Source organism: Fistularia commersonii, chromosome 9, assembly GCF_037954325.1.
Source record: "Fistularia commersonii isolate RoL2024-O1a breed Wild chromosome 9, RoL_Fcom_v1.0, whole genome shotgun sequence".
Lineage (NCBI taxonomy): Eukaryota > Metazoa > Chordata > Actinopteri > Syngnathiformes > Fistulariidae > Fistularia > Fistularia commersonii.
Genome location: NC_141292.1, coordinates 5,023,906 through 5,050,603, shown reverse-complemented (window position 1 = coordinate 5,050,603; position 26,698 = coordinate 5,023,906). Strand labels below are relative to the sequence as shown.

At 39.6% G+C, this 26,698-nt stretch overlaps 1 protein-coding gene across 1 annotated transcript in view; it reads left to right on the top strand.

The window, feature by feature from the left end:
- Positions 1-23,101, top strand: part of nup214 (nucleoporin 214) — a 30,660-nt gene extending 7,559 nt beyond the window's left edge. The window contains exons 12-36 of the mRNA XM_086152116.1: positions 1,267-1,684; positions 1,860-1,996; positions 3,540-3,619; positions 4,109-4,192; positions 4,322-4,471; positions 5,120-5,278; positions 5,385-5,488; positions 5,594-5,767; positions 6,059-6,147; positions 6,234-6,320; positions 6,485-6,793; positions 6,961-7,128; positions 7,406-7,517; positions 9,196-9,268; positions 10,438-10,501; positions 10,677-10,761; positions 11,299-11,345; positions 11,457-12,995; positions 13,120-13,187; positions 13,274-13,442; positions 13,608-13,757; positions 16,941-17,112; positions 18,752-18,897; positions 19,220-19,253; positions 21,848-23,101. Coding sequence (XP_086008242.1) covers positions 1,267-1,684; positions 1,860-1,996; positions 3,540-3,619; positions 4,109-4,192; positions 4,322-4,471; positions 5,120-5,278; positions 5,385-5,488; positions 5,594-5,767; positions 6,059-6,147; positions 6,234-6,320; positions 6,485-6,793; positions 6,961-7,128; positions 7,406-7,517; positions 9,196-9,268; positions 10,438-10,501; positions 10,677-10,761; positions 11,299-11,345; positions 11,457-12,995; positions 13,120-13,187; positions 13,274-13,442; positions 13,608-13,757; positions 16,941-17,112; positions 18,752-18,897; positions 19,220-19,253; positions 21,848-21,884 — 4,655 coding nt within the window. The 3' untranslated portion in view covers positions 21,885-23,101. The remainder of the gene's footprint in view (positions 1-1,266; positions 1,685-1,859; positions 1,997-3,539; positions 3,620-4,108; positions 4,193-4,321; positions 4,472-5,119; positions 5,279-5,384; positions 5,489-5,593; positions 5,768-6,058; positions 6,148-6,233; positions 6,321-6,484; positions 6,794-6,960; positions 7,129-7,405; positions 7,518-9,195; positions 9,269-10,437; positions 10,502-10,676; positions 10,762-11,298; positions 11,346-11,456; positions 12,996-13,119; positions 13,188-13,273; positions 13,443-13,607; positions 13,758-16,940; positions 17,113-18,751; positions 18,898-19,219; positions 19,254-21,847) is intronic.
- The last annotated feature ends 3,597 nt before the right edge of the window (positions 23,102-26,698 follow it).

Below are 26,698 nucleotides of genomic sequence, written 5' to 3'. Positions count from 1 at the left end.
ATCCTACATTGGGAAATAATTTTTGAAAGTTCCTTTCTGCAATCTCCTGGTGTGTATCAATTTGGTTTAATACAGAAATTGTTTGGTTAGTAGACAACTTTGGCCTTTGTTCAAATTATTATTGTTTTTTGTTTGGGAGGGGGTCACCACAAATGCTTTCTATTACAATGCTGCTCACTATTTGTGTGAAGTGCCATTTATTTTAGACTTCATAAATAGGATCTCTATTCAGAATACTCAGAGGCTTTGCTATTAATCATAACAATGCATTATAAAGTTTTATAGCCCCAAATGGGGCTTATTTGATGCAGTGCTGCAAAAATTGTCCATTCCCGAATGTGATGAAGTTGACCATTTTAAATATAGCTAATGGCTTTCCACATGCATTTTACAGCTAGTTGTTTGGTCTTTTCAATTATTTTTGAGGTAGAGTTTGAAAAGCCACTGCCAAAAAGCCTGTCAATCCTGCACACATTCCAGACGTATGCCTTATGCGGTTTGCTTGAAACCTCCAAAATCTCAAAGCATGTTTTCCAAGCAAAAAGTGGTCTTGTGGTCTTGTGAGCACTGGGGTTCAGTTTGGAGCTCTGGTAAAAACACAATTAAAACAAGCTGCATATGAGTGTCACATTTCTATGACAACAACTGAAATTACTTGATTATTTGTATATGTTGGATGTGTTCATGTGGGGGTGTATGCGTGGACCTGAAGCACAAAACACGCTAGGAAGATTCATTGTCTGGTTGATCGGATCGCATATATAATCTGAAGCACTTCAGAACATCATCATAATGTTCTATTGTTATGTGGCAAGGGACTCTAGGGCAGTTATACAATTGGCTACTTTAAATAATGCATCAAACGCAAGACTCTTTTTAATGTTCCGATATTGTCAAACTCAAACATTTACAGCAGGAGCAAAGAAACAGGAGATCCATTAGAAAGTATAAAAAGTAAAGTATAAAACTGTTGGCTGCAGTGCCTTCTCTCATTGTGGCCAGATACAGCTGCTCTTCAATGTAAAATGACACTGCTTCTCAAAAACGGCTTTTTGGACATGAGCCTGAACAGAGCAACAATGTTTTTTTCTGTTAAAATATAATTTCGTTTTCTTATTTGTCAGGTATCATTTATTTTATGTTCACAGGTTGACTCTATTACGTTTTGATAGCACTCTAAAAATACTTAATCCAAAGAGCATAGACTTAATCAAATATCAAAGGCATCAAATGAAAGTAAATTTCTGATCGGTTTTCTCTTCATAGGCTCCTTGGCAACCCAGTCAGCTAAAAGTGCTGCCACAGCAGTTCCAGCAGCCTTCTCAAACCTTGGCCTTACTTCAGCAACTGTTTCCACTCCTGCAGCTCCAGCCTCTTCGTCTGCTGCCCCTTTCAGCATTGTTCCCACAGCTCTTGTATCTTCGTCATCGTCAGGCTTCAGCTTCTCTTTGCCATCAAACCGTGCCCCTTCTGCACCCTCAGCTTTCAGCCTTGGGGCGACATCACATTTTGGTTCAGGATCCACGAGCTTCTCTTTTGCCTCCAAACCTCCATCTGATACCCCCTCAGCACCTTCAGCATTTTCTCTCAGCACCCCTTCCATCAAACCACCTGCTCAAACTTCAACAGCCCAAAGTATTTCAACTGCTTCCATGCCTTCTGTCAAATTAAATCTAAATGAGAGGTAAATACTGTTTCTAAACTCACAATGTATTGTCTTTGATAATCATTTATTTAAATATTTTGAGCAACCAGCTATTTAATTTAAGCTAGAATTCAAGGAATCCAAACTAGTGAAATAGAACTGACGACAACAACCACCGTTCAAAGACCTATAAAACCTCTTGGTTTTCTCAAAGGTTTTCAGCCGTGGAAACCCCAGCTCCAGCCACGCAGTCCTTCTCCTTCAATTCCCCGCTGTCTAAAGCAGCCATCTCCAGTGCCAGCAGTTTGACCACCCCTGCGTTCACAGCCACCAAGCCACCGCCTCCTCTAAGTAAGACAGCCAAAGTGACATAGTGGTCAGACATGTAGTTTATATTTTTACCAAATAGCATTGTATTGTTAAGAATTGAATGAAGTCTAACATGTGTCATGGCTCTTGAAATGATTGTGTGGGACTGTGAAGACCCACGTAGATACTTCATTACGTTTCCATGTCTAAATAGTATAGTAATCATGTTCATCTTAAAATTGTAAGCCATTGTTTCATGCTTACTTGAAACTATTTAGTAACTGAACTACTTTTGGACATTGATGTAAACATACATTATTTTTACGAATGACAAACTGATACATTGTGTATGCTTAACTTGTGATGATTTTAACCCGTAATTGCCACTCCTTGTTAGTATAGTATTTAGTATCCCCGGCTTGTATGTCACACAGGAGACCAGGGTTCGATACCCCAACTGGGTGGGAGACTTTGGGGTTGTGTTGTGCAGGGGTTAGAGCAATCGTCTTTGGAACTGAACATTCCTGGTTTGATTCCCGGCTCTCGGTCCACATTGGTGGTTGGAAGTCGGACCCGTTTCCAGTGGGAGCTGGGCTCAGACAGGGCAGCCCTTTGTCACTGATTCTGTTCAGAACTTTTATGGACAGAATTTCTAGGTGCAGCCAGGGCGTTGAAGGGATCCGGATTGGTGGCCGCAGGATCAAGTCTCTGCTTTTTATAGATGATGTGGTTCTGTTAGCCTCTTCAGGCCATGATCCCCAGCTCTCACAGGAACGGTTCGCTGTGTGAAGCGGCCGGGATGAGGATCAGCACCTCCAAATCCCAGACCATGGCTCAACTGAAAACCGGTGGAATACCCACTCCAGGTCGGGGAAAAGGACCTGCCCCAGGTGGAGGAGTTTATTTATATAGGGGTCTTGTTCACGAGTTAGGGAAGAATGGAGTGGGAGATAGACAGGCTGATCGGTGCGGCGTCTGCAGTGGACTCTGTACCAGTCTGTCGTGGTGAAAAGGAAGCTGAGCAAAAAGGCGAAGCTCTCAATTTACCGGTCGATTTACTTTTCCACATTCTTCCACATTCACCTATTGTCACGAATTGTGGGTAGTGACCGAAACAATGAGATCACGGATGCAAGCAGCCGAAATGAACTCCCTCCTCAGGTTGGCCAGACTCTCCCTAAGAGATAGGGGGAGAAGTCTAATCATCTGGGAGGAGCTCTGAGTAGAGCCACTGCTCCTCCGCATAGAGAGGAGTCAGATTAGGTGGCCCATGCATCTGGTCAGTATGCCTCCTGGACGCCTCCCGAGGGAGATATTCCAGGCATGTCCATCTGGAAGGAGACCACGGGGAAGACCCAGACCACGCTGGAGAAACTATGTCTCTAGGCTGGCCTGGGAACGCCTAGGGTTTCCCCCAGAGGAGCTGGACCATGTGGCGGGGGAGAGGGAGGTCTGGGCCTCACTGCCCCGGCTGCTGCCCCTGGGACCCAACTCCGGATAAATTAGGAAAGATGGATGGATGGATGGATGGATGGATGATTATGGTTCCTATTGTGATTATATCATTATTTTTTTGTCTCCTCAGCTCCAGTGCGTCAGGTTCAAGCCAGTGCACCAACAGTGGTTCCAAAACCTTCACATCCTACCCCAAGCCAACCTCCACAGGCAGGGACTTTGGAAAACACACACACACATACACACACACATACACACACACATACACACATACATACACACATACATACACACATACATACATACATACATACATAGATTGTACAAATGCATGTGCTCATCTCTGTGTATATGTTTCTGTTGTCCTATCAACTTAACTTTTTATGGTTGTCTGTTACTTTGAAACCTATATACATAAATTATCATTTTGTGCAAAAAGCAGTGGCAGAGTCTCCATCAGTGCACACCATTTCACTGGGACTTTTTTACCAAGCAGCAACTTAAATATAGAACTGTACATCTGCTAGAGAAATATGGTGTTAAATGTTACAGTGCTTGTGACAGAATGCTGAAAAGATGTCAACCAGTACTGGCAGAGAGTGAATATCGAATTACTTTGATTTTTTTGCAAACTTTTGCTTAGACTTGTAATGTTTTAATGAATTTATTGGTATACTAAATTATCATTTCCTATATCAGACAGCTGTTGGTGTGAAGGCTCCAGAGAAACAAATACAGCAAAAGAAAGAGTCTGATCCCATTATGACCGGTATATTGGAGGAGGTGAGGCTATTCATTAAAATCGAATTTATACCTTGCAGACACCTTAAAAACAACTTGTAGTGAAACATTTATTTACCTCCCAATGGTGAATGTGACAATTGATCTTCTCCATCCTTGAATTGTCGTCAGATTTCACATTTCCAGAAGGAGCTTGACGATCTGAAGGTTCGAAGCTCAAGAGCTGACTTCAAGGTTGGCACCACTGAAGAGATGAAGGAGTTGAGGAAAGAGTCAGAAGATCTCCACATTTTTACGCTGGAGATCAAGGAAACTACCGAAGTAAGAAAAGCCACGAATAAACCAAAACATGTTGAGAGACTGCACAGACAGCACTGAACCAATAGGGGGAGGGAGCTCTTTAGTTCACAGAAGGAGAAGTTAATTTACAGTCTGAAGGAGCATGCGTTGTAACTTATTTGTGTCAAAAGATATCTCATTCATTCATTATGATGATACATTTAGAAAAATCTAAAGAAAATCTTAAATTTATATGATCATTGCCATTGCATGAAACACATGCTGAGTTTCTGTCTCTCTAATATAAAGTTAAGGTTAAATGTCAGATTAAAATTCTGATTGGATATAAATTTATCAGAGATAGGCTGTCAGAAGACATTTCCTGGAACAAGATTTTTGGCAAAAACTCTTCCTAGTCCCTCCGTAAGTGGATTGTTATGTAAATTGTATTATATTCTATTGAAAGTTTCAAGTGTGATTGTTTCCATAAATCCTATCGAATGACATTCCAACGCTGCCGTGGAAAATATGAGATTTGGGGGTTGATTCATATTCACGATCAGAAATCAATTTCTGTCAGCCTGAAATATATCATCAAGGGGGGAAGTATCACTCTTTGAGTGCACACTGGTTGTCTGTTAAATTATGACACAAGCCTTGTCCAAACCGCATGTCGTGTATCCTCTTCAGTCTCTCCACGGTGACATTGGCACTCTGAAGACCACCTTACTTGAGGGCTTTGCTGGGGCAGAAGAAGCCAAGGCCCAGGGAGAACTCAGTAAAGACAGAAATTACAGGCAGCTGCTGTACAAAAGACCCCTGGATCCACGTAGTGAAGAACAACTCAAGGTGAAACTTGTTAAATAGATAACTTTTCCTTTTTAATGGTTTCTCTCATAAACACCTGAAATGGGCCCCTTACATTTTCATAACAATGTGTCATTTGATTGCATAGGAGATCCGCAGGCTTTATCAGTATGTTGTATTTGCTGTGGATGATGTAAATGATGTCCTGGATGTGGAATGGGAGAAACACTTGGAGAAAAAGAAAAAACAAAGGTAATCCCGTCCTGTGTTTAGCCACTGTCTAAGATTCTACCATGACTGTTCACGGTCGTCCTTTATTTTCAATCAGCCCTTGTTAAATCATTTTCCGTCTAACAGGCACATGGTTGTACCGGGGCGAGAGGGTCTGTTCACCACACTAGCCAACAACCTTTACATAATCAGCCAGCAGAAAACCAGGTTGGATCAGCTGGTGAAGGAGCTCACTTCACTGCGACTCTACAACAGGACTCCCAACATAAACCTGAACTGTGCTACAGAAACAGTGGCAGGGTAGGAGCATAAATAATATGAAGCAAAAAATGTGAAAATATGTGGGACAAATTAGTGACATAATTTTAGATTATTGGCTTGTGAAAAAGTGTTTAGGTTTGACCTCATTTAAAGTTGAACTTTGGCCAAATGGAAATGAACAATAATACTATGGTCTGGGAGAAATATAAAAAAACCCAAATCATGCAGTGCAGCAGTATTCACAAGTTAAATGGCTCAGTGGCTTTTCTTAAGCAGCTAGGTATTGCATATTGTTTCATTCGCATTGCAAATTTGAATTGTGTTTCACAGTTTCGAAAATGAGCTCGAGAGTTTGAAGGATGCACTTGTGAGAGCTACACTGGATCCTACCCACAATAAGACCAAAGCCACCTCTCGAGGTAATTGTCTTTACATTTTGTATCAGTAGTAATAGAGTAATAGTAACACAGCCCTGACTTCAACAAATGACTGAACGCTTCTCCAGCTCCGAAGATCTCACCTGTCAAACAGTCCCAGCTGCGTAACTTTCTCTCAAAAGGACAGATGCCTCCTGTCCGCTCAACAGCACCAGGTAAACTTCTTGTGCTGAAAACTCATTGTAAACTAATATCTCAAAGTTAACATAGGAATATATTATGTCAGAAATTGTTAACACAGATAAATTGAATTAAAAAAAAAAAAAATCGAATCTAAATCAGTCATTTTATTTATACTTTTCATTTGCTTTATTTCCAGCCAACCTATGTCGGTCAGCTTTTCTATCCCCAAAATACTATGAGGACCTGGATGACGTGAGTTCAACTTCCTCCTTGTCCCAGTCAATGGAGCAGTCTCAAATGCCTCACTTAGAGCTGGAGGAAGAGGAACTCCAGGAGGAACCCCCTCCCATGACTGCTGCACCACCATCGTCCATTCCTCGCCACCCTACTGTGGTGAGGACTCCTTCAATCCAACCAGGCTTTGGAGCAATCCAGTCTACCCCTCTCAGCAAAATCCAGTCAGGCCAGGGGATGCCCTTTGCACTTAGCCCCATCGCCAGCCCAAGTAAGTGAATTATACCCCTTTCAGCCATAGATTTTGTCAAAGATGAGACACACAAACCTGACACATGACAAATGTTTTTTATCAGTCATAAAATAACACCTTTTTTAAATTAAGCACACTGTATTGAATGCTTTGTTTCACAGATGCAATTAATTATTATATTTCAGTTCCCACCAATAAGATTGCCCTCAGCAGTGCTGATAGCACCGCTCTTGCTACGAAGACAGTAAAACATGGAGCTCCACCAGCTGAGAGAACAACACCTGTCACTATCCCTGCCCAGCAGGCTGCAGCCAATGCTGCTCTCCGTAGGCAAATGGCCAATCACAAGACAGGTTAGATCATATGCATGAGTCTTTCGTTGCAAGTGAAATCAAATAAATGCTTTAAAATCAGAGTGAACAGACTTAGCTGCTTGCTATACCTACTATAATTCACCAGGTGGAGACAAACTTCACGAAAAAACTCCAGCCAGTTTCTGAGATAAACTAGTTATTCCTTTTATGCTTCCAACCACCGCAGAAATGTGATATTTAATGTGCAACATCGAGTTAAAAAATGAAATGAAAATGAGTATCTCCCTGTATGACTAACATATTTTTTGTTTTGCAGCTGTCGTTAGCACTTCCTTGACAGAGTCTACGCTGAAAATGGTCCCTCAGGTGGTCAATGTTCAGGAACTCAAGGACAAAGGACCTCCGGTGTCAGTTCCTACTGCTGTCAGGTAACAAAAAACTAATTTTATACAACGAATCTCCTAAAATATCCCGTGCCGTTTATCAAGAGGTAAATGAAAATACTTAGGCAGCATGTAGTTTGTTTTTGATGTCACACATCAGCTCACATTCAGTACTTCTCAATGATGAACACTGTTATTTAAAACAGTGGTTCATAGAACAAACTGGCAAATGGTACATTTACTGCAATAAAAATGGGCTTTATTTCCTTATATTTCCAATGAATTACCAGCATTTTATATATATATCTTTTAAGGTTTTTACCGTAGTAAGGACTGGACCTAATAGAAAAATACTATTATTTCATACTATTAATACTAATATTATTCCAGAGTGAACCTTTAGTAAATTAAGAGATACATTCAATTTTTTATTATATCCATTTATTTGGAAATATCATTTTGATTGAATTCATCAGTATTTGCACAATTAATCTGTCAGAGAAACAACAGTCTGTTACACTGTGTCTGGCAGTTACTTGTTGCAAAAATTAATTAACCAGACTGATTTAAAAACCCTCACTGGCCTCCCAACCCAAGTCCCCTGACTGCAATTAATGAGCTGCTCAAATATTGACCTAGAATTTAGCTTAAATGCGCAGATTAAATAATAAGTGAGTGGAGCTGCTTAGTCCTGGACTTTTTTTTGAGAAGGTGCATCTCTTCTAATACCCATTGTGCAGCAGTACATTCAGTTGTTGAAGCGCTGACCTTTGTGACTCCTCGTCATCTTACAAAATGTCATAGGGTACATTTTAACGCCTTTTTTTCATCATTTGTTATTACTGTTATAGGAATGCAAAAACAAGAGTACATTTGGTTGGTATATACCAAATATATACCATAATTAGGTATATGAAGTTTTTCTTTTGAAAATTGGGCTAGCTGAACAGGAGATATTGATCCATCGATGAGTCTTTCTGTCTTTGTTTATTTTTACAATGCCATAGGATCATCTTCAATTTGACATTATGAGTTGTACTGCCGCAGCATTGTTAATCAATGTAATTCATGACAGTAATATTATTAGGAAAGAGTCGAATTGAAACAAAGGTAAAGACTCTATTGCAACAGTAGAACTGTTTCGTTATATTCTCCTCAAATAGCCTTGACTAATTTCTTTCAAGTGGTTTTCAGTCCTTTCACATTCACTTATTTTTTTAGCCTCTACCTTACTAATTCCACCTCTGGGATGTGCTCCACTTTTGTTCTTGATATTTTGGCAAACGATCCGTCATTAGGGCTTTCCACAGATGAAGTCTTTTCACAGCAACAAATATCGAATGTAAGCACTGTGAGATTAAGATGACTGGACTGGGAGCCTTTTCCACAGTTTGTCTCAAATACTCATGGCATCATGCAGTAATGCCCCAGACACAAGCTATTATATTCTTTGCTCAATGAGGGGACCAAGAATGCATTTTGCATTTTACTTTCAAAATGTGTCAAAAACTATGTTAACTAAGGTTGATATCCTATTGAGTTTAGAACCCTTACTTTGGCAGCATTATCCCCATCTGCAGTAATAAAGCTTGATACCACATGCAACATATTACAGTTTTCGCAATGTGTGGGTAATATTTCTTTTTCATTTTGTTAATCGTGGACAGAACACTGTAATCACACTAAGATCTTTACATCTTCCCACTGTTATTGTTTTCACCAGCTCAACAGTTTCAGATCCATCAGCTGCTCTTCAACCAGGGGTATCCTCAGTTTCATCCAACCAAGGGAAACGAGTGAGTATCAAAGCAGCTATAACTCTTGTCATCTTTTTTTATTTTCATTAACACAAATGCATTACACCATTGGACACTATGCCTTTTATTTGTTTTATTTTGCCAAGCTTCGGTTTAATTGAACAAGCCGTGACATTTCAATCTGTGACAGCATCTCTTTCACATCTTTTTTTAATGTAATACATGATGCTAGATCACAATTTTCTTGGCTGTTTGTAAAGCGTTGTCGTCACATTAGCCATATCTTATGTCTAACATCTGTATGGTCAGAGGAGTTTTCCAAGTGTAACTATTCTCACTGAAGAGTACCCTCAGAATTGTGAGTGAGGAGAAAAAAGCTTATCATGATCATGAAATCATGAAGCAAGTCAAGCACAATCAATGATGAACTTCCATCCAGCCAAGGCATCTTGTAGCTATATAATTTTTTATGCCTACTTACTCAACAGAAAAGGCACTAATTTGAGTTATTATAAAATAAACTAAAGTAAGTAAACTGCCAAACCCCAAAAAGTAATTAAAAAAAAAGATGCTACTTTTTATAATGCAGCAGCTATTATTTTAAATGGATTGAATTATATATTGAAGACTGTTGTAGTTTTGTAAGTAGTTACTGACATTTTTTCCTTGTGAATGCTAACCTTTAGTACCATGGGATAGAAATTTCCCTGTGCTTTCGCATTCTGGTGTTAAAAATATCACTTGGGTGACAGAGGAACTTCTTCTACAAATGGTTGTCACGCATCAGGCCCATGTTAAACTTACTGGCAGTGACAGGACACAGTGACCTCCTGCTGAATAAGTCATTTACTTTCTTTCCATGTTCTTCACAATTATTTAGAAAAATAACATGTCATCCAGGTCATGGTGAATTATTTTCAAAATCTCCTGGTTGGGGCAACTGGACTTCTTCTGTTCTGAACGGAAAGGGCCTCTCAAATTAGGTGTGAAACGTCTTCAAGTGAAAAAATTCAAGTCCAGTTGTCCCAGCAAGGAGATTTCAACCAGAATTCTATCAAAAACAACAGCTCTTTGAACAGTACCCTAATTTGTTATACTGTGTTTGAGTATGCAATTTATTCTTTGGAGATGCATACAATTAGTTTTAATATTTTTATTTCCTGAAATTTGCTTCAACATATTTGCTGTTTTTACTGCTGATTCTGCAGAATACAACCCAAGGGGTCCAGAAATCAGCCGCAGAAAATGCAACACAGGGAAGCTTCGTGTTTGGTGAGAATTGAATGGGGATGTATACATCTTGGTTTTACCTATATTTTTTCCTTCATAAGATAAATGTAACCAACACCTTTTTATCCCCAATTTAAAATGCTGACAATTTAACGTGAAATTTATATCAGTGGTAATTTTTCTATCTTGATAGAACACATACTTCCCTGTTCCTCAGGTCAAGCATCCAAAACCGACAGTTCTGTCACTTCTGTTAGCTCGGCTGAGCAAAACACCAGCAAAGGTTTCTCCTTCACGCCAGTGTAAGTAAAAAAAAAATAATAATAAAAAAAAGGGGTTGGGGGTCTGAAAGAGCGGTGTGTTTTTTGTTGCTTTCTGTTACCATCTCAGAAATGACAAAGTGATGTAAAAATCACGCATTAATCAAAAGGCATCAAAAGGCTTGAATAATTTTGGGTTTACTTGACCCACATTTGAGAAACTATACAAATACATGTTGAATTAAACAAACGCTGCCCTCTACACAGCCACTCTAAACTGCACCTCACCAATCTTACATCACTCTTGCAACGGGAGGAAGATTTACAAGTAATTTAACTTACCTGAATAGTAGGTAGTTAAATGAATGAATTGCTTCCTGAGCCTTGCAGCTTTGTAAATTCACATGGGTTGGGGGACTGGAGGTAGAAGCAACAGTGTGGTTCTGTATCTTGTTAAGTCATCAGGTTTAATCTGAAGTTCCATTAAATCTCTTGAAAAATTACACCACTCAGAAATAAGTTTCATAATTGAACGTAATCTGCTGTTTTTCTTTTTTGACTTAATTATTTCTCTCATAGGTCCACAAATTTCCAGTTGTCTTCTGTTGGAGCTGCAATGGCACCAGGTAAAACCAGTGTAAAAGCTTGGGATACAGGGAACCGTGAAATATGTCAAGCTTCCATGAACTGATCGCGATTACTCATCTATTTCTTTAATTTTCTGTATGTCATTTTAGCAAAGGACATTACTGAATTCCCCTTTGTGGGAAATGGCAAGATGACATTTGGTCAGGCTGGAGATGAACCTTTCCCCCTCATTGCAAAGTCGACCTCCCCTACACTTGTCGCTGAATCACCTGATTTGCCTGCTTACCCTGCAGGCGATGCATCCAAAGTTACATCTTCAACCACTGCCCCGAACCTTGAGCCACAGCCCTCTAAAACAACTGGGGGAGAAACTCTCGGCATTTTTTCTAATTTACGAGTAGGCCAGAGTGAAGAAGCCAAAGATACTCTCGCTAAACCCACGCCTGCCTCCTTTTCCTTCGGGGATGCTAACATAGGGAAAGGAGCAGCACAGTTTAGTTTAGGTGCTGATCTAAAGTCTGCTGAAGGTTCCGGAGGAGCAGACTTGTCAAAGGCAACAGCAGCAACAAGCAGCATTTTCAAGCCTCCTGAATCCAATTCAAAGCCAGCCTTCTCTGTGCCACAGTCTAGCGCTGCTGCCTCACCTGCACACAAATCGTTCGGCAGTCCTTTCACGGCCTCTTTAGAATCATCAGATGATCCAAAAAAGACTTCACAAGCTTCAGAGCCCACACCAACCTCTCAAACTGGCACAGCTTCTGAACCGTCATCAGAGACCACAGCCACCTTTGAAGCACCAGAAGCAGCAGTAGACACACCCGCCCCAGAGGCTCCATCCACCTTTAAGTCACCAACACCCCCTTTGGCCACAGCCGCCCCAATTCTAGACACTCCTACCGCTGTTTTGGAATCTGTTGAAGCAGCTCCTCCAGCGACAGCCACTGCTGCTCCGGCAACAGAAGCCACGCCGGACTCCACCACCACTGCACCAGGACCCACACCAGTTGTGACCAGCCCTGCAGTAGCCCCTGTTTCACAAGATACCCAAGCGGCATTTCAGGCTTCCACCTGTGACAAGCCCGGATCTATTTTTACTCAGCCTATTCCTGTAACAACGGACAGCAGCACCCTCGCAATATCATCAGTTATCAATACAGTTGCATCGACAACCGGCACTGCCACCCTCACAGTTGTAAACAATACGACACCAACCGCTGTTACCACTGTGTTTGGGCAACCTGCTGCACCCCCTGCTTCCTCAACTTCCTCTGCACCCTCTGCTCCCTCAGCACCTGTATCTACAGAATTTAGCTCCTCTGCGTTTGGAACATCATCTGGAACTGGTTTCGGCACTTCTGTATTTGGCCAGGTGAGTGGCTTTGGCCAGCCTGCTAGCAACGCTGGGATGGCCAGTGGTTTTTCTTTTGGACAGTTGGCATTTGGAGCAAACTCTGGCAGTGCTACCACTGGAGGAGGAGGTGTTTTTGGTGCTTCTACTCCTAGCAATGCAAGTTCCTTCTCCTTTGGCACGAGTAATACCAGCACAGCCAGCAGCACCGGCACGGGGCTTTTTGGACAAACTACAGCCCCGGCATTTGGACAGAGCTCTAGATTTGGGCAGGGCTCTGTGTTTGGGAGTAACACCACCACATCTTCATCTACAGGATTCAGCTTCGGACAGCAGTCAGGTAAGAGGCCACATGACAGTGGATGTCAAAGTATTTTTGATATTTGGTATTATTACCGGCACTGTATATAGAGTGGACAAAGAATATATCTGAGATGTGTTTTCTGTATGATCCTCTCCTTTAGCTTTTGGATGCACCTCTGGTACACCTGCGTTTGGTCAACAACCAAGCACAGGGAGTGTATTTGGACAGGTATTCGCCTCTCGGTTCATTTCTAGGAAGTCCAGGCTTTTTTAAGGGTAAAATGGATAATCATATACTTCTTCTTTCCACCAAAGCCATCGTCAGGAGGAAGCCTGTTTGGTTCAGGTTCCAACAACACTGCAGGCTCATCTACTGGTGGAGGACTCTTCAGTGGCCTTGGGGGCAAACCCAGTGAAGAAGCTGCCAATAAGAATCCATTTGGCCCCACTGCCGCCACTGGATTTGGACAGTCTACCCAGACAGGCAGGCCAAGTCTTTAAGAGAGATTGCAATATCAGAAGGCCTTAAAATTAACTTTAATTTGTACTTTTGTCCTTATACTGAGTAAATACTTGTTTTCTGTACAAGATGCCACAGCTTACTCTCCTGGTCATTCAAGCTAAATGTATGGCCTCGTGTTTCCTCCAGGCACCAACAGTCTTTTTGGGACAAACACATCCAAGGCTATGAGTTTTGGACAATCATTTGGAGAGCAGAAAGCTAGTGGGACCTTCAGCACTGGTGGAGGCAGTGTTGCATCACAGGGCTTCGGCTCCTTTTCAACCCCGCAAAAGCCAGGTACAGCTTTTTCCAAATAGCTTTCTGCTTGGACTAATATATAACAGGCCAGGGAAATGATATTTCTGATTGCATTCAGCAGCATACTGATAATTCATGATCCTAATTAAGACTTACTTGTTTTTAGCATGTTGGGTCTTATTCTAAAGGAGACAATGTAAATGAGCACCACAACAGCAAAGAAAGGGACGTTGATAATTCTCACACAAACACACAGATTCATGAATTAGAATAATTGATGAAAGGCCTTTTTAAATCTGTGCCACAGTCAACTCCCAATCTCCCTCAGCACCAATTTTTTGATGTTTCCCTTTATTTATGATCTAAGCTGCAGCAAGTACCCTTCTTTCCTCACTCAAGTGGAAAGCAAGGTTGTTGGTTGCTCTAGCATCACCTGCCAGAATACTGCCGATGCCAAATTAATGGGAAACAAATCAGTCAGTGTGTGTTTTGTGTAATTAAGAAAATATAGTCGGTGTCATCTATATTGCAATTCAATGGTAATTTGGCTTTGGTCATCATAACAATTAACTAGACAATGCACACATTTTACCCCTAGATGTCACACTTTACACTGCAGGCCATTTCTTGAGGGCTCAATTCAGCATTCTGCCTTTTCCCTTTTCACGATGTAGACCGAACGTTTAATTCAATCTATAGTGTAGACAGAGCTATAGGTTAGTGTAGGAAACTGTTCAAACACATGAGATTTAACGAAAATTCGTTTGGTAAGCCTGCGTTTTTGTTTTTTTTTGTTGTTCTTTTAAGGTACAAACCGTTTTGTTACTTCACCACATCACTGTATCATTGTGGGTGTCCACACTGGAAAAACTGCTTTTCAAACTGCAATCCCTGTCATTTTCCATGTAAACATTGACCTTCTGCTCATGCATGTGAAAAGCAAGCTCGGGAAAGTATAAACAGAAGCATGATACACCTGCAGCCAACAGTGTGCTTTTCTGTTTTGTAGTATAAGACCAACCTTACACTTGGGCTTGTGTGGATTCGAAAGGGGTTGACAATACTGCTGTCAGTGCTTTCTTGACAAAACAGATCAAATCAGAAACACCTCTTCTCAGTTTGCAAAATATAGCCAGTTTCTAGTTCAATGGACAAAACAGTCCACATTTGACTGAGGAATTTCTGACAGTCCTATTGACTGAAAAGAGTCTCGGAAATACCATATTCCTGTTGTCTTACTTACAAACAGAATATATATTTTGTCTATGATAAAAGACAGGCAAGATAAGATATAAGTGCAAATAAGAAATGTTTTTCTGTTGCTCCCCTCAAAAGATGATTTAGGACTTTGCTTTACCTCACAAAGATCACACTATATTGTGAAGTGTCCAAATTGCAGAGATGTTTAACAAAAATAAAATACTAATCAGATCTGTATTCCTGTATTGCAGATTTTACATACTAGCAGTCACGTTACACATCCGTCCATGCAATCACATTCCTTGGTGAAAACCATAAATTACATTTCACATATTCCATACATTTGAAATGTAATTGGTATTATTTGTTTAACATTTGTTTTATTTAAGTCAAATGAGAAGCAGTTCTCATTGATGATGACCTGGGCAAAAGGCAACAAGGATAGCATCCCAAATGGCCATGAATCAAATTTATACAATTTTTATATGTAATATACACAATTTCATATATATGATTTAACAGGGTTTCCACGTATAATTAAAAAACATTAAAAGTCATTCAATAGCTTTAGCAAAATTTAAGGCCTTAAAAAGCATTTTAAAGCATTAAATTCAATGTCTAGAAGCATTCAAAATTTAAATACACTTGATCTGTAAAGACCATTGTTATTAGCAAATTTATTTTTATTTGTCTATGTAACCATTTAATAATTTTGATTGGATTAGTGTGATGATCGGACTTGATTGACTAGCAGAATCCTTTAATCGGCTATTTAATTCAGCCAGTATTCTGGCAGTGCGCGAACTTACAACACCAGAGTTGGAGCAAAAAGGAAACAACTAATAACTTTGCAGTGATAATTATACACAAAGTTAAATCCACTTGATTCTTTAGTTCCGTTGTCACTCAAAAGGTAGTATGTACATATCTGCTACTGTGCAAAATGTATTCCAGATGTAAATTATTGACATTATTATAAATAGAGATATTGAAAAGGGTATTAAAGGGTAATATATATAAGGGTATTAAAAAGCATAAATTAAATTAGCAGATACACGCAAACACCTTGTGTAAAATTATAAGATCTACCTGTAATCCACAGATTCCATTCCTGAATGCAATGAAATGTAAAATGATATTATGTACAGTATAACAGAGATTCTTGTTGTGAGAGGTAGTTTTTAGCAGGACTAAAGATAGAAAATAAATTGGCAAATTAATGGGGATTAATGTAAAGATACCCAGAATTTTTAGATTGTCCAAATGGCTTGGTCTCCACAATGTTGTGTTTTATATGAATGTTTAACAAAGGTTTATAAATTGATACTGTTGTATTGGCAGCCATTCAAGCTGTTCATCCACAACACCGGTACTATTTCAAAACACTATTATTCTATCTCGTCTAGGTACGGTGAATGTAACATTGTCACATTAGCTCAATCAATTATTTACCACAGTATGGTGGTCACCTGCCTGTAATTTAAGTATACACTTTTCCCCCTGCTGCTCATACATCCGAGGCATTAACTTGCTGTGAAGTATTTATCCTGACATTAAGCTGTATCCATGTGCTCCTCCAGCGCAGTCATGCACTCCACCCAACAGAACTCTCTCTCTCCCTCTCATATTCACATAAATATATATGTGGGGGTGTACAAAAATCTGTTTATCATTTTTAGCAGGCTGACAAACATTGAATAAAATGTATATTGTAGTGATTTATTTCCCCTTAACACAACTCCAACATTTTAATACTAGCCTAAATGTTGTGTCAGCCATACTGCATATAACATGCGTGGTAATATTTAAACATATTCATAGCAACACTTTTGTTCTTCATTAGGGGTCGTAGATCCCTTCTTTTTCGAATAGTAAGACGTAAATAAGCATTGCTTGCATGCTTCATTGACAACTAAACTGCACAAGTAATCTTCTATGGCCACTTGAGAAAATGATAAGTTTTTTTCTTCCACTCTGTATTAATGACAACCAAAAAATAAGAACTTGTATTTTCCTCTGCAGGTGGTTTTGGCAGTGCACCAGTTTTTGGCAGTCCACCTGCCTTCGGTTCAGCCCCGTCATTTGGTGCTGCTGCGACATTTGGATCAAACCCTAGCTTCAACAGTCCCATGGGTTCCTCAGCTAATAAAGTGTTTGGAGAGGGAACAGCAGCGGCCAACATGGGAGGATTTGGGTAAGAATCCTTGAAAAAAAGCACAGAAGGTAGCAATGCGAGTCAGATTATTTTCTTGTAGCTTCACCTCCTTCAAATCACACAGCACAACCCCGCTTGTTTACTTACTTCACACTCCTTAGCTTGTTTTTTTTTTACTGCCTGTTGATCTCTTGTCCACATTTTTTCTCCGTTATATTTTGCTGGGATATCAGTTGTTGTATCTGACTGGTAGCCAGTTTCAACATAACACAATCAGCCAGACAAGGACGTAAACAATGCAGCTGTAGCAGAGCTTTTTACCAAAAACCTCATGTGAATGGAAAACCTGTACCATTTCTTAAAAGAACCGAGAAGTGTTCTTTGCACGGTTGAAGAACTAGCTTTCAATAGTTCCATTGAGTAAAAAATTAAATTCCACATCTTTTCTGGCCGCCAGATCCAACATGGCTGATACTGGCAGAGTCCACATTCCCACTAAATGTAAAGCTAACGCAAATATTGAATTCTGTAGATTATTAAAAAATAAAATAACTATAAATATTCCAACTGAAATATATTTCTCAATCCAAAATTCTATACACACAACCTTTTAACAGTAAAACAGAACAAATGACCTCAGCTTCAACAGGCTCATAATTTCCATTAAAGCTGCTGCAAGTTGATTTTAATGATATTAAGCTGATGATCTAAGCCAGATGACATAATATGATTAGATGGTTGTACCGCCCTGTGGGTATAGATTGAAACTGACGGCAAATATCTGCACACAGAGGGAGTCACTATAATTGTCATGGATATAAATCCCCTGTTTTTATTCACTGCATTGGTAATATCCTATTCTCCTTTGATTGGTTTTATTGCAGAGCATTCATACTCTGTTCATATAAGAATCACAGGATCATTTGAGATTTATTGTAAATGAGCCTCCACACAGCCTCCAATAGATCTGCATAATTCTATCTGAGATTTCATTTTAGGAAAACATAAAAAGGGAGAAAAATCGTTTGTCTTCCTCCTGCACTGACCATTTGAGCGTGACGCTTGGTTTCTCAACCTGTGTGCCTCCATTGCATGCTTTTCTCACTTTCCACTTTTGAGCCTGGCCACACTCCTAAAACTATGGAGCAATATTGCTCGCCAGATTATTCCCCGCAGATAATCTCATTCTGAGATCAAGCTGCCTGCAGATTAAACTGGCCTGTTTTCTATCCTTCCCCCCCAGTAGTGTTTATTCTCTCTTTTCGTTCCCTTGGGGGTCAGTGGGCACAGGGCCTGTAGAAAGGATTTCCACTTAAACCCTCAACTCCCAATCCTCCAGTCACCTCACACAGACATGCACACACACACACACACACACACACACACACACGCCCACAGATCCACACACACCTCAAACATCTTACCCTTCCTGCCTTCCCAGTGTGCTTAAGTAAGCAATATTGCCGGAGCATATCAGTTGCAGGTGCAGTGCTTTTCTGCTTCTTTCTGTTTATATCTTTCAAAACATCTGTTTCCAACCAGGTGTCAGAAACAGCCTTGATTTCTTTTTGACTAATTCCTGTTACCAACCCCTTTTAGAATCATATACCGGTAGTTGTTTTTGTCTTTTCTGTCATACCCATTTGTTACATAACAATACTTGCACTGCTGTTTTCAGATTTGCCTCACCTCCCAGCGCATCATCCTTTAGTGCTTTAGCCAATCAGGGTGCACCATCATTTGAGAGTCTAGCCCAGCAGGGCTCTGGGTTTGGAGGTCAGCCCAGCACCTTCTCAGCCTTTGGACAGCAGCCTCAGGCCGGGGGTAAGACCGCTAACTATCCTTTTTTTTCCCTGATCATCTGTACATGTACTTTAAATAAACAGCTAATTTTGAGTCATGCCTGCAGTTTCAAATACACACAGTTAATTAGAATGCTTTTCACTTCCATCACATCTACTGAAAACATTATCCCCTTACAATATAAATATCCCAAATTCAATGTATTCATTTTTTTTAAGTTATAACAAGGTACAATACTCATTTCTCTGAGTATCCTAAATGTTTATTTACAGTGTTTGATGCTTTTGCTGCTTATGATATCAATTTTGCCATATACAATAAGGCTTCTCTCTCCTGTGTGTAGGGTTCTCTGGAAACGCCTTTGGGTCTACAAATCAGTAAGTGTCTTCAGTTTTAATGATCTCTCATTGCCCATTCTTTATGTATGCGTATATCCAGCTTCTGTTTTTTTTTCAATGTGCTCCTGCATCCAGTTTTTCCTTTGTAGAGCTTTCCATATTCAAAATCTCACTCGATTCTTTTCACTCTGTCTGCAGTCCTACATGCCTACATTGAGTGTTAAAGACATTTGCCCCATAAGCAGATGCAGGTTTATTCGGGTGTTAAAGTGGCTGGTGGGTGTAAATCTTCGTGCACAAAGACATGTGCAAACCCACATTTTCTTCTCTTTGGCAGTTTCCTGCTGTGACTTCAGTGTGAACTCTGAAATTTATATCTTACTCTCCACAGTACTGCACCCCATTAAACAATTCTAACTTAATACCACCTCATCTGCCCCCGTTCATGTCCAATTCCTCCCTGTGCATTAAAAGACACGCTCATCTCCAAGGCTGTTGTGCCAAATCAAGCTCAGTAATTTCTTGTCATCCAGTGCACAAAACCCTTGACTAAAAGCAAATAGTAATGATATATTTTAAAATGTGTGTGTGTGTGTGTGTGTGTGTGTGTGTGTGTTTGTTTAATGTTGCAAAAAGGTGATACTTTGAAGTGCTCCCAGGGTTGATCTGCCAGAGCTCATCATTTTTAGCTTTGTGAGAAGTAACTGTCCCTGACACGGGCCGTGCATCATATAATGACCTGGTGACCATTGCCGAATATTAGCTCCCCTGTGTGATCTGTTCTGCACACCCATCCTACTGCCCATGCCTTTTAATTTCTCTCATCCATGAATTCCATTTTCAACCTCCCTCCTGTGTTAGCTGTTGCACGTCACATGGTAGCCAGTGCTCCCTGGGGTGTTTTCCACTGGAATGCATTCTAGAGTGTGCACTGCCATGTAGACAGAAGGCAACCGCTTTCGGAGGCATTTGCTTGCCGTAATTATGCTCCTCGTATTTTATTTTTCGCTTTTGTTTTAATGCCTCACAATGTAACACCTTTTTTTCTTTGTCCGTTATCGTACAGGTTTTGTTTGTTTTTTTTTCTTATTTTCTTTTCAAAATAAACAGATCATTTTAACATCTGATTAATTTTGAACTGAAATCAGTCACCATGGAACTTAAAATAAAATCTGAAAATTTTAAAGCTCCTCTCTGATGCAGATAACATGCTATATATGTTCAATTGCAAAAGCATGCCAAAGTTGTCTCACAGACTAGTTATTGACTAGTTACGTATTTACAAATAAAACTTGTAGCCATTACAAGCAGGTTAAGTTTTATGCTCTTTTCAAAAATCAGTCACATTTGCTGGTCGCCATTGCAGCCACATAGAGAAAGAGAAAAAATAAATGCTTAAATTTCAAACGTCAATGTTAAGAAGTGAGGTGAAGCAGCAACAAGCCAAAGGCAGTGAGAGAGAAAGGGGAATTAATTATTTCAACCATCCGCCAGAGAAATTCAGTGAAAGGGCCAGATTGCATACTGGGAAAAGGACAGCTGGTTAAACATGCCAATATGGATCAATGATATGCCAGTGCAACAGCTCAAGGTCCCGAGAGTGATCAGGATAAATGATAAAGAAGTCTAGTCCATCATTGCTGGCTGATTCTGACTCGTTTTTTTTTTTTTTTTGTTTGTTTGTTTCTTATGGGTTTACTTTACTCTCAAGCTCAAACATGTATGATTGTAAAAAAGAAAAAAAGAAAAAAAAAATTCATGCGTCACCAAATAGGCAAAATCGAAAAAAAAAAAGAAAAAACTTTCTTTTCCATTTCATTTAGTCTCTTTCGTTCCTGACTTCTCCAAAGTCATTCTGTCACACAGATTCCCCATTAAAGTATCATGAGTGATAGACATGACAAAATGTGGCCTTCATATATACATATACCCTGAGGTTTAGAGTTTTTTGTTTTTTTGTTTTTTCTTGTAATTATTATTCCTGTTTTCGGTTTAATAAGCATAGACAACCATCTCATGACGCGGAGCAGTTACCTTACCTCAGAGAATAAAAGAGTACAACACGGATGCGAGTTGACTGTCCCCCAAAGTTTTTGGTGTGTTCACGACCCTGTCAGCGCTGAAACAGGCTCTTCACACCGGCGAGGTGTATCACACTGTGAGACAGATGTTCATTCCCACCATTTATTTCTCCGTCACTTATTTATTTACGTATTCATTTCAGACACTTTTTTTTTTTTAATTAACAAGACCCCTCATCTTTCCAAGTACTACTTTTGTGCAAAAGGAATTAAATTCAAGCTTGTCCCAAATCCAGGTTGTGAGTGATGGGATTGAAGTAAAATGTGTTCGGTGCTCAGTGGGCCTTATTTCCATTAATCCTTAAATAATAATACAAAGACTCAGTGCCTGAAGAGCTCCCTCCCTAAGACTTCTCTATCAGTACAGACATAAACATTCAACGTGTTAATAACTCAGCCTCTAAGCCATAATAGACAGCTTTGAACTTCATCGCATCCAAATGTCCCTGCTTGGGTAAGAAAATGAAGAGCTGCTAATTTCTATGACTTGGAGTTCCTGCTTTTTTTTTTTGTGCTCATCCCTTCTGCTCTGTGTGTTATTTCCTCTTCCAGACCCAATGCTCAGACATTTGCAGGCTGGAGAAGCTAGATATATGAAAGGATGACAGGCTAGATGTCACTGCTGTAGTACGGTCTGCAATCAAGTACCCGGTGGGAGGAGGGCGAGGGGAGAACTGTGGTGAAGTTGAACCCAGGTTTTCCATGCATTTTCATTGTATATAACTTTCCTTTATAAAAGGAAAAGCACAACTTATTTGTGTATCTGCTGATTTTTTTTTATTTTTTTATTTTTTTCAATGAAAGAAATGCAGTGTCTACATCAATACTAGCGCAAGTTTGTCCAGCGTGAGGAGTGCAGAGGTTCTAATGAGTGAATGTAAAGATATTCCATAGATAGTATGTTTTCACACAAGTCAGCCCTGATTTTCCACATTATTAAATCATGACGATCTGAAAACCTTTTTTTTTGGACTTCACCATAACTAAACAAAGACCGTATGGACAGTAAATCTACTGGATGTAATGAGCAAAAGGCTCACACTATTATCAAAAAAAGTACATAAGCATTTGTGAAAATATCAACTTGGACCATTGTAATGGATATGATATTTGTGTTTTATTCACGTTCACACAACGTATTGAGAGAAGTATTTTATAATGTTTTGTTTTGTTTTTTTTTTTGTAATTTTTTTAAGGATGTAAGCAATTTCATCTTCCATTATATAGCATTTTGCAAAGCTTTTACAAAAAAGTGGCAGGCATATTGGTAAAGGTGCCCTCTGGGCGATAAGAAATTGTCATTGTCAACTTGAACGGGAAAATTTTTCCACAATTTCTTAGTCAGTAGTTACTCTACTTAGTTCCAGTTCAAGCAGGTGTTTTTTTTATCTATCAATGTGTTACTATTATTCATAAAATTCTACTGACTAATATTTGTGCAGTTTTTACATACTCACTGCATGTATTTGGAGGGATAAAGTTGCCTTCCTCATTGGTTTGGGATATAAACTTTTCAGCTTGGCTTGCTGAATATGAAAAGTCGACTATTTGCAGCTTCACATTTGTATATTTTACTCTCTTTTTGTGGAATCATGTAAAACGTTGTGGGGTTTTTTTCCTTTGCACCGTGCAGTACATCAATTTCTGTCATCATAATGTCAGAAATATACATCTTGGTGTAAAGTGTAGTCAAATTATACAGATTCAGCTGTTTAAAAGTATATATTTGGATTTTTTTTGTATCAACTTCCTCGCTGTATTTTTTTACGTGAAAATTGGAAATAAAAGAGACATTTCAAAATGAAATTTTTGTCCGGAGGTCTAGTGATGTTTTTTTTCCAATTAGCTTAGAATTATCATCCACTGTTGTGATCAGTTTGGCTCATACTTTATTGAACAAAAAAAATACAATTCTAATTCCGTGTCAATCAAATATTCCTTTACGTGTCTTTGAGTTTTGGCTCATTATCAGTGATATGTGGACATTTGGGGATGTTTATCAATAGACCAATCAATTGATTTAGAAAATAATTACTAATGAAAACAAGGGTCTTTTATACTGTGTTACACAACTACATAAATGCCTGAATCTATGCATTTCTATTTATATTTATGACTTTTTTTGACAGACAACTGACCTCAAAGATAAAGAAATATTCTGAAAAGTTTCTACGTCTCTCTTGGCACTCATCTATGAAAACTTTCACAATTTTAATACCATTGTGTTAAACTGTGATCACAACGGCTCATTTTCAATTCGGAGATCAAGATTTTGAAATTAAGTAAATTATAGTTAACACGCTTAAAGAAAATACAGCAATTCTTAAACTCTGTTTTTAACTGGGTTTTTATTCCAGGGGAACGAACAGGTGCTTTATTTATTTTGATGATTACATCTCATATCAGAAAGGTGTTTGTTTAATGTTCGAGTAGTGTTAGTAACACTACACACTAAAAAAACAAAAATCCTGATGTGTAACACTGTGTTGTACATTAGGATTTTTTTTTTTCCCCAAACACACAAATCCTGGAGAGGATGATAAACTGTTTGCTTAGTTCTCGTCAATGAAATCAACCCACAAAGTCAACAGTGATGGATTAGAAACACGTGATGAGGAAAGTGTTTAAAGATTCTAAGAGAAACTGTTACTAATTTATGTTACGAGCGGTTCTGTGTCACAAAGAACGCTTGACAACCGGCGCTGGCCGTGGACCGAGGTAGTGAGCTTTCGCATGAAAGCCGTGTTCAAATGGATCCCTAATCGGCACCAAATCCTTCTTAATATTCAGTCCATCCCTCCAACTTCAGTGAGGAGTCTTTGGGTTGCATTCTGGGCTTAATTGGATTGTGGGAGAATGCTGATCAGGATTTATGGCTCATATTAAATCCTGGATGCAGTATGCGGCCACATGAAGACAATTATACCCCCCTCCATCGCTCTCTCCCACCCACCCAAAGCTTCAGGCTTTTTCACCGTCACTTTGCCGACCCTCATCTCACCTCGACGAACGGGCGGAGGTCGGAATTGCTCGGAAGCGTCGCTGAAATGTCAGGGTCATGATGCAGCCCCTCGAACCCGCCACCTGCTCAAATGGTACAATTCACAATCTCATACAGCCTTAAATAGACAGAACAGGAACCTGACAGGCTGGAAACATCCAACAAAAAAAAAAAAGATAGAAACCCAAGACAACCTTTTACTGTTCTTTTTTTTATGAGTGGTCAGCCACGAAACAACAAGCAACCATTTTACCTTCTCTCAGGTGTTTTGAAGGTCTGGATTAGCAGCAGATACATTTGATGTTTCCAGGTAAAGAATTACAGTTGGACGCACAGACAGATTAGAGAAGCAGGGACAGTTAGATAGTCGCTAATGCTTTCAGCTAATGCGGATGAGCTTATGAGATTTTCAGCACCCACCCCACTACTGACTTCCCTGAAAACATTGACAGCCGAGCTCTTTTTCTTTTTTTTCATTTGTTTGTTTTTATTTTACCTAACCGCAAATAGCGCCAGTCATTAGTCGTGCGCGCCGTTCCTTTCCTGTGTTCCCGTCGGAAGGATGGAAAATGCAGGGAAGTGTCACGGACACTTGGGGGGATGACAGCTGTCATTATGGTATCCGGATATAAATAGCTCAATCTGAACCACCACGGCCCCCCCAGCACAACCCCACCCCGTTCAGTGTTTTCTCAGCCACCCCCCCCAACTGAGGTATGGTTTCTAGTTCTCTAACACATCCTGCTCTAACTTAGAAAGCAACACTTTATGTTTATTTTGCCTAATTTTTTTTTTTTTATCTTTTTTTTTTCAATTCCTAGAATGCCTTACGCTCCGTAATAAATATTCTTGCTCATTTTACGATCCAGGTTATCACTGGAAAACATTCAAGTTATACGGATAGATTTGAAATCGAACAATGTGTTATATGTCCTTTTGCTTCTTTTTTTATTTATGTGGCAATTTGAACATTTCTAACCAAAGTTTTCTCTATGACCGGCCATGAAGGGCGAGGATAGTACATCCAGGACATATCCAATGGGGATCAATAAAGTATTATTTTTTAACAAAATCCGCAAAACTCTTGAGTTTTTGGATAGTTTGTTGTTGTTTTTTTTATTTTGATATCAGGTAGCAACAGATGGACCCCTCTGTTACTCCAATTAGTTTTACCAGTCCTGTAAAAGCCACATACTTTAAAGTGTTCAAGTTTTTCTTGTCTCTCCAGCCATTATTATAGCAGTTGAGTTTTGACTATTGCTTGAAATTGATAATTGTTGATATTGGCTTGTATTAAAAAATGCGATAAATGCATCAACAGGAAATAACACGAAGTTTCACGGTCCTTTCATTGACATCAATGACAGTAACGAAGATTTTCTGCAGATGGTCTGTGCCTCCTCAAGCTGAAAAAGTTGCCGAAATCCAGTTTCTTTCTGCTTCGATTTGCTTAGCTTGTTCTTTGAGTCGGTCCCCAAACTGTGTGGTTGCCAGCTCAGCAGTTTCTCTTCTCCAATCAGGATCTGCATTTTTTTTTTTTTTTAGTTTTCCGTGACTGTAGGCATGTACCCTTTTTAATAGAAATGCACAAGTAAACTGAGAAGTTTCTTTACCCGAGTGTCCTTAATTTCTTATAACTTTTTTGCAATATTTTTCTAGACAGCAGGACCCAAATGACCCCAGAGAGATTGAAGTCCAGCCAACCTTCAGGACCATTAACTGCTTACACCCTTTTCACCTTCTTCCTCGCTGTAAAACCCACTCACAGGGTTTATGTAGTTCATTATCACCACCTGAACCGATACCTCAAAGCAGCGTTCCACCAAATGTTTGGATTTTAACACGGCCCGCAACATCCGTAAGAAAGAGCTCTTTTCCTGCAAAGGTATTTGTTACAATTCCCTGACACCACATAGACAGGTGCACGCCAGAGCGATTCACTTTTGACCCTCACTCTGCATATGAATGGATTACCGGGGAACGAGCTTAAAGGCTTATCTAATAGACTTGATCATGGTTGTTGGGGAGATTCACGAATGTCACAGGAAACGAACATCACGAGAACCACGGAGTGACAAGCCAAACATAATATGTGCGTCTATTCAGTTAGGATAAACAATAAGACATTTATCTTTGTAGCACTTTCTGTGAAAGTGCATTATTGACATACAGTCCCCAGGGGATAAACACTGGAATTACATGCACATTTGCGCGTGTGTTTTGATCCATTTTTCACGTTTCCCAAATGCAGCAAAGTTCATTCGTTCCACGAAAGAAGATTATTTTCCACGGTCAGTAGCCTGCAGGTCATGGAGGTCTGGTGATGCCCATGGAAAATCTTGATTGTATGCCCCAAAGACTCAAGTATGGGGCCTAATATACTGAGAAATATTGTGAAAAAC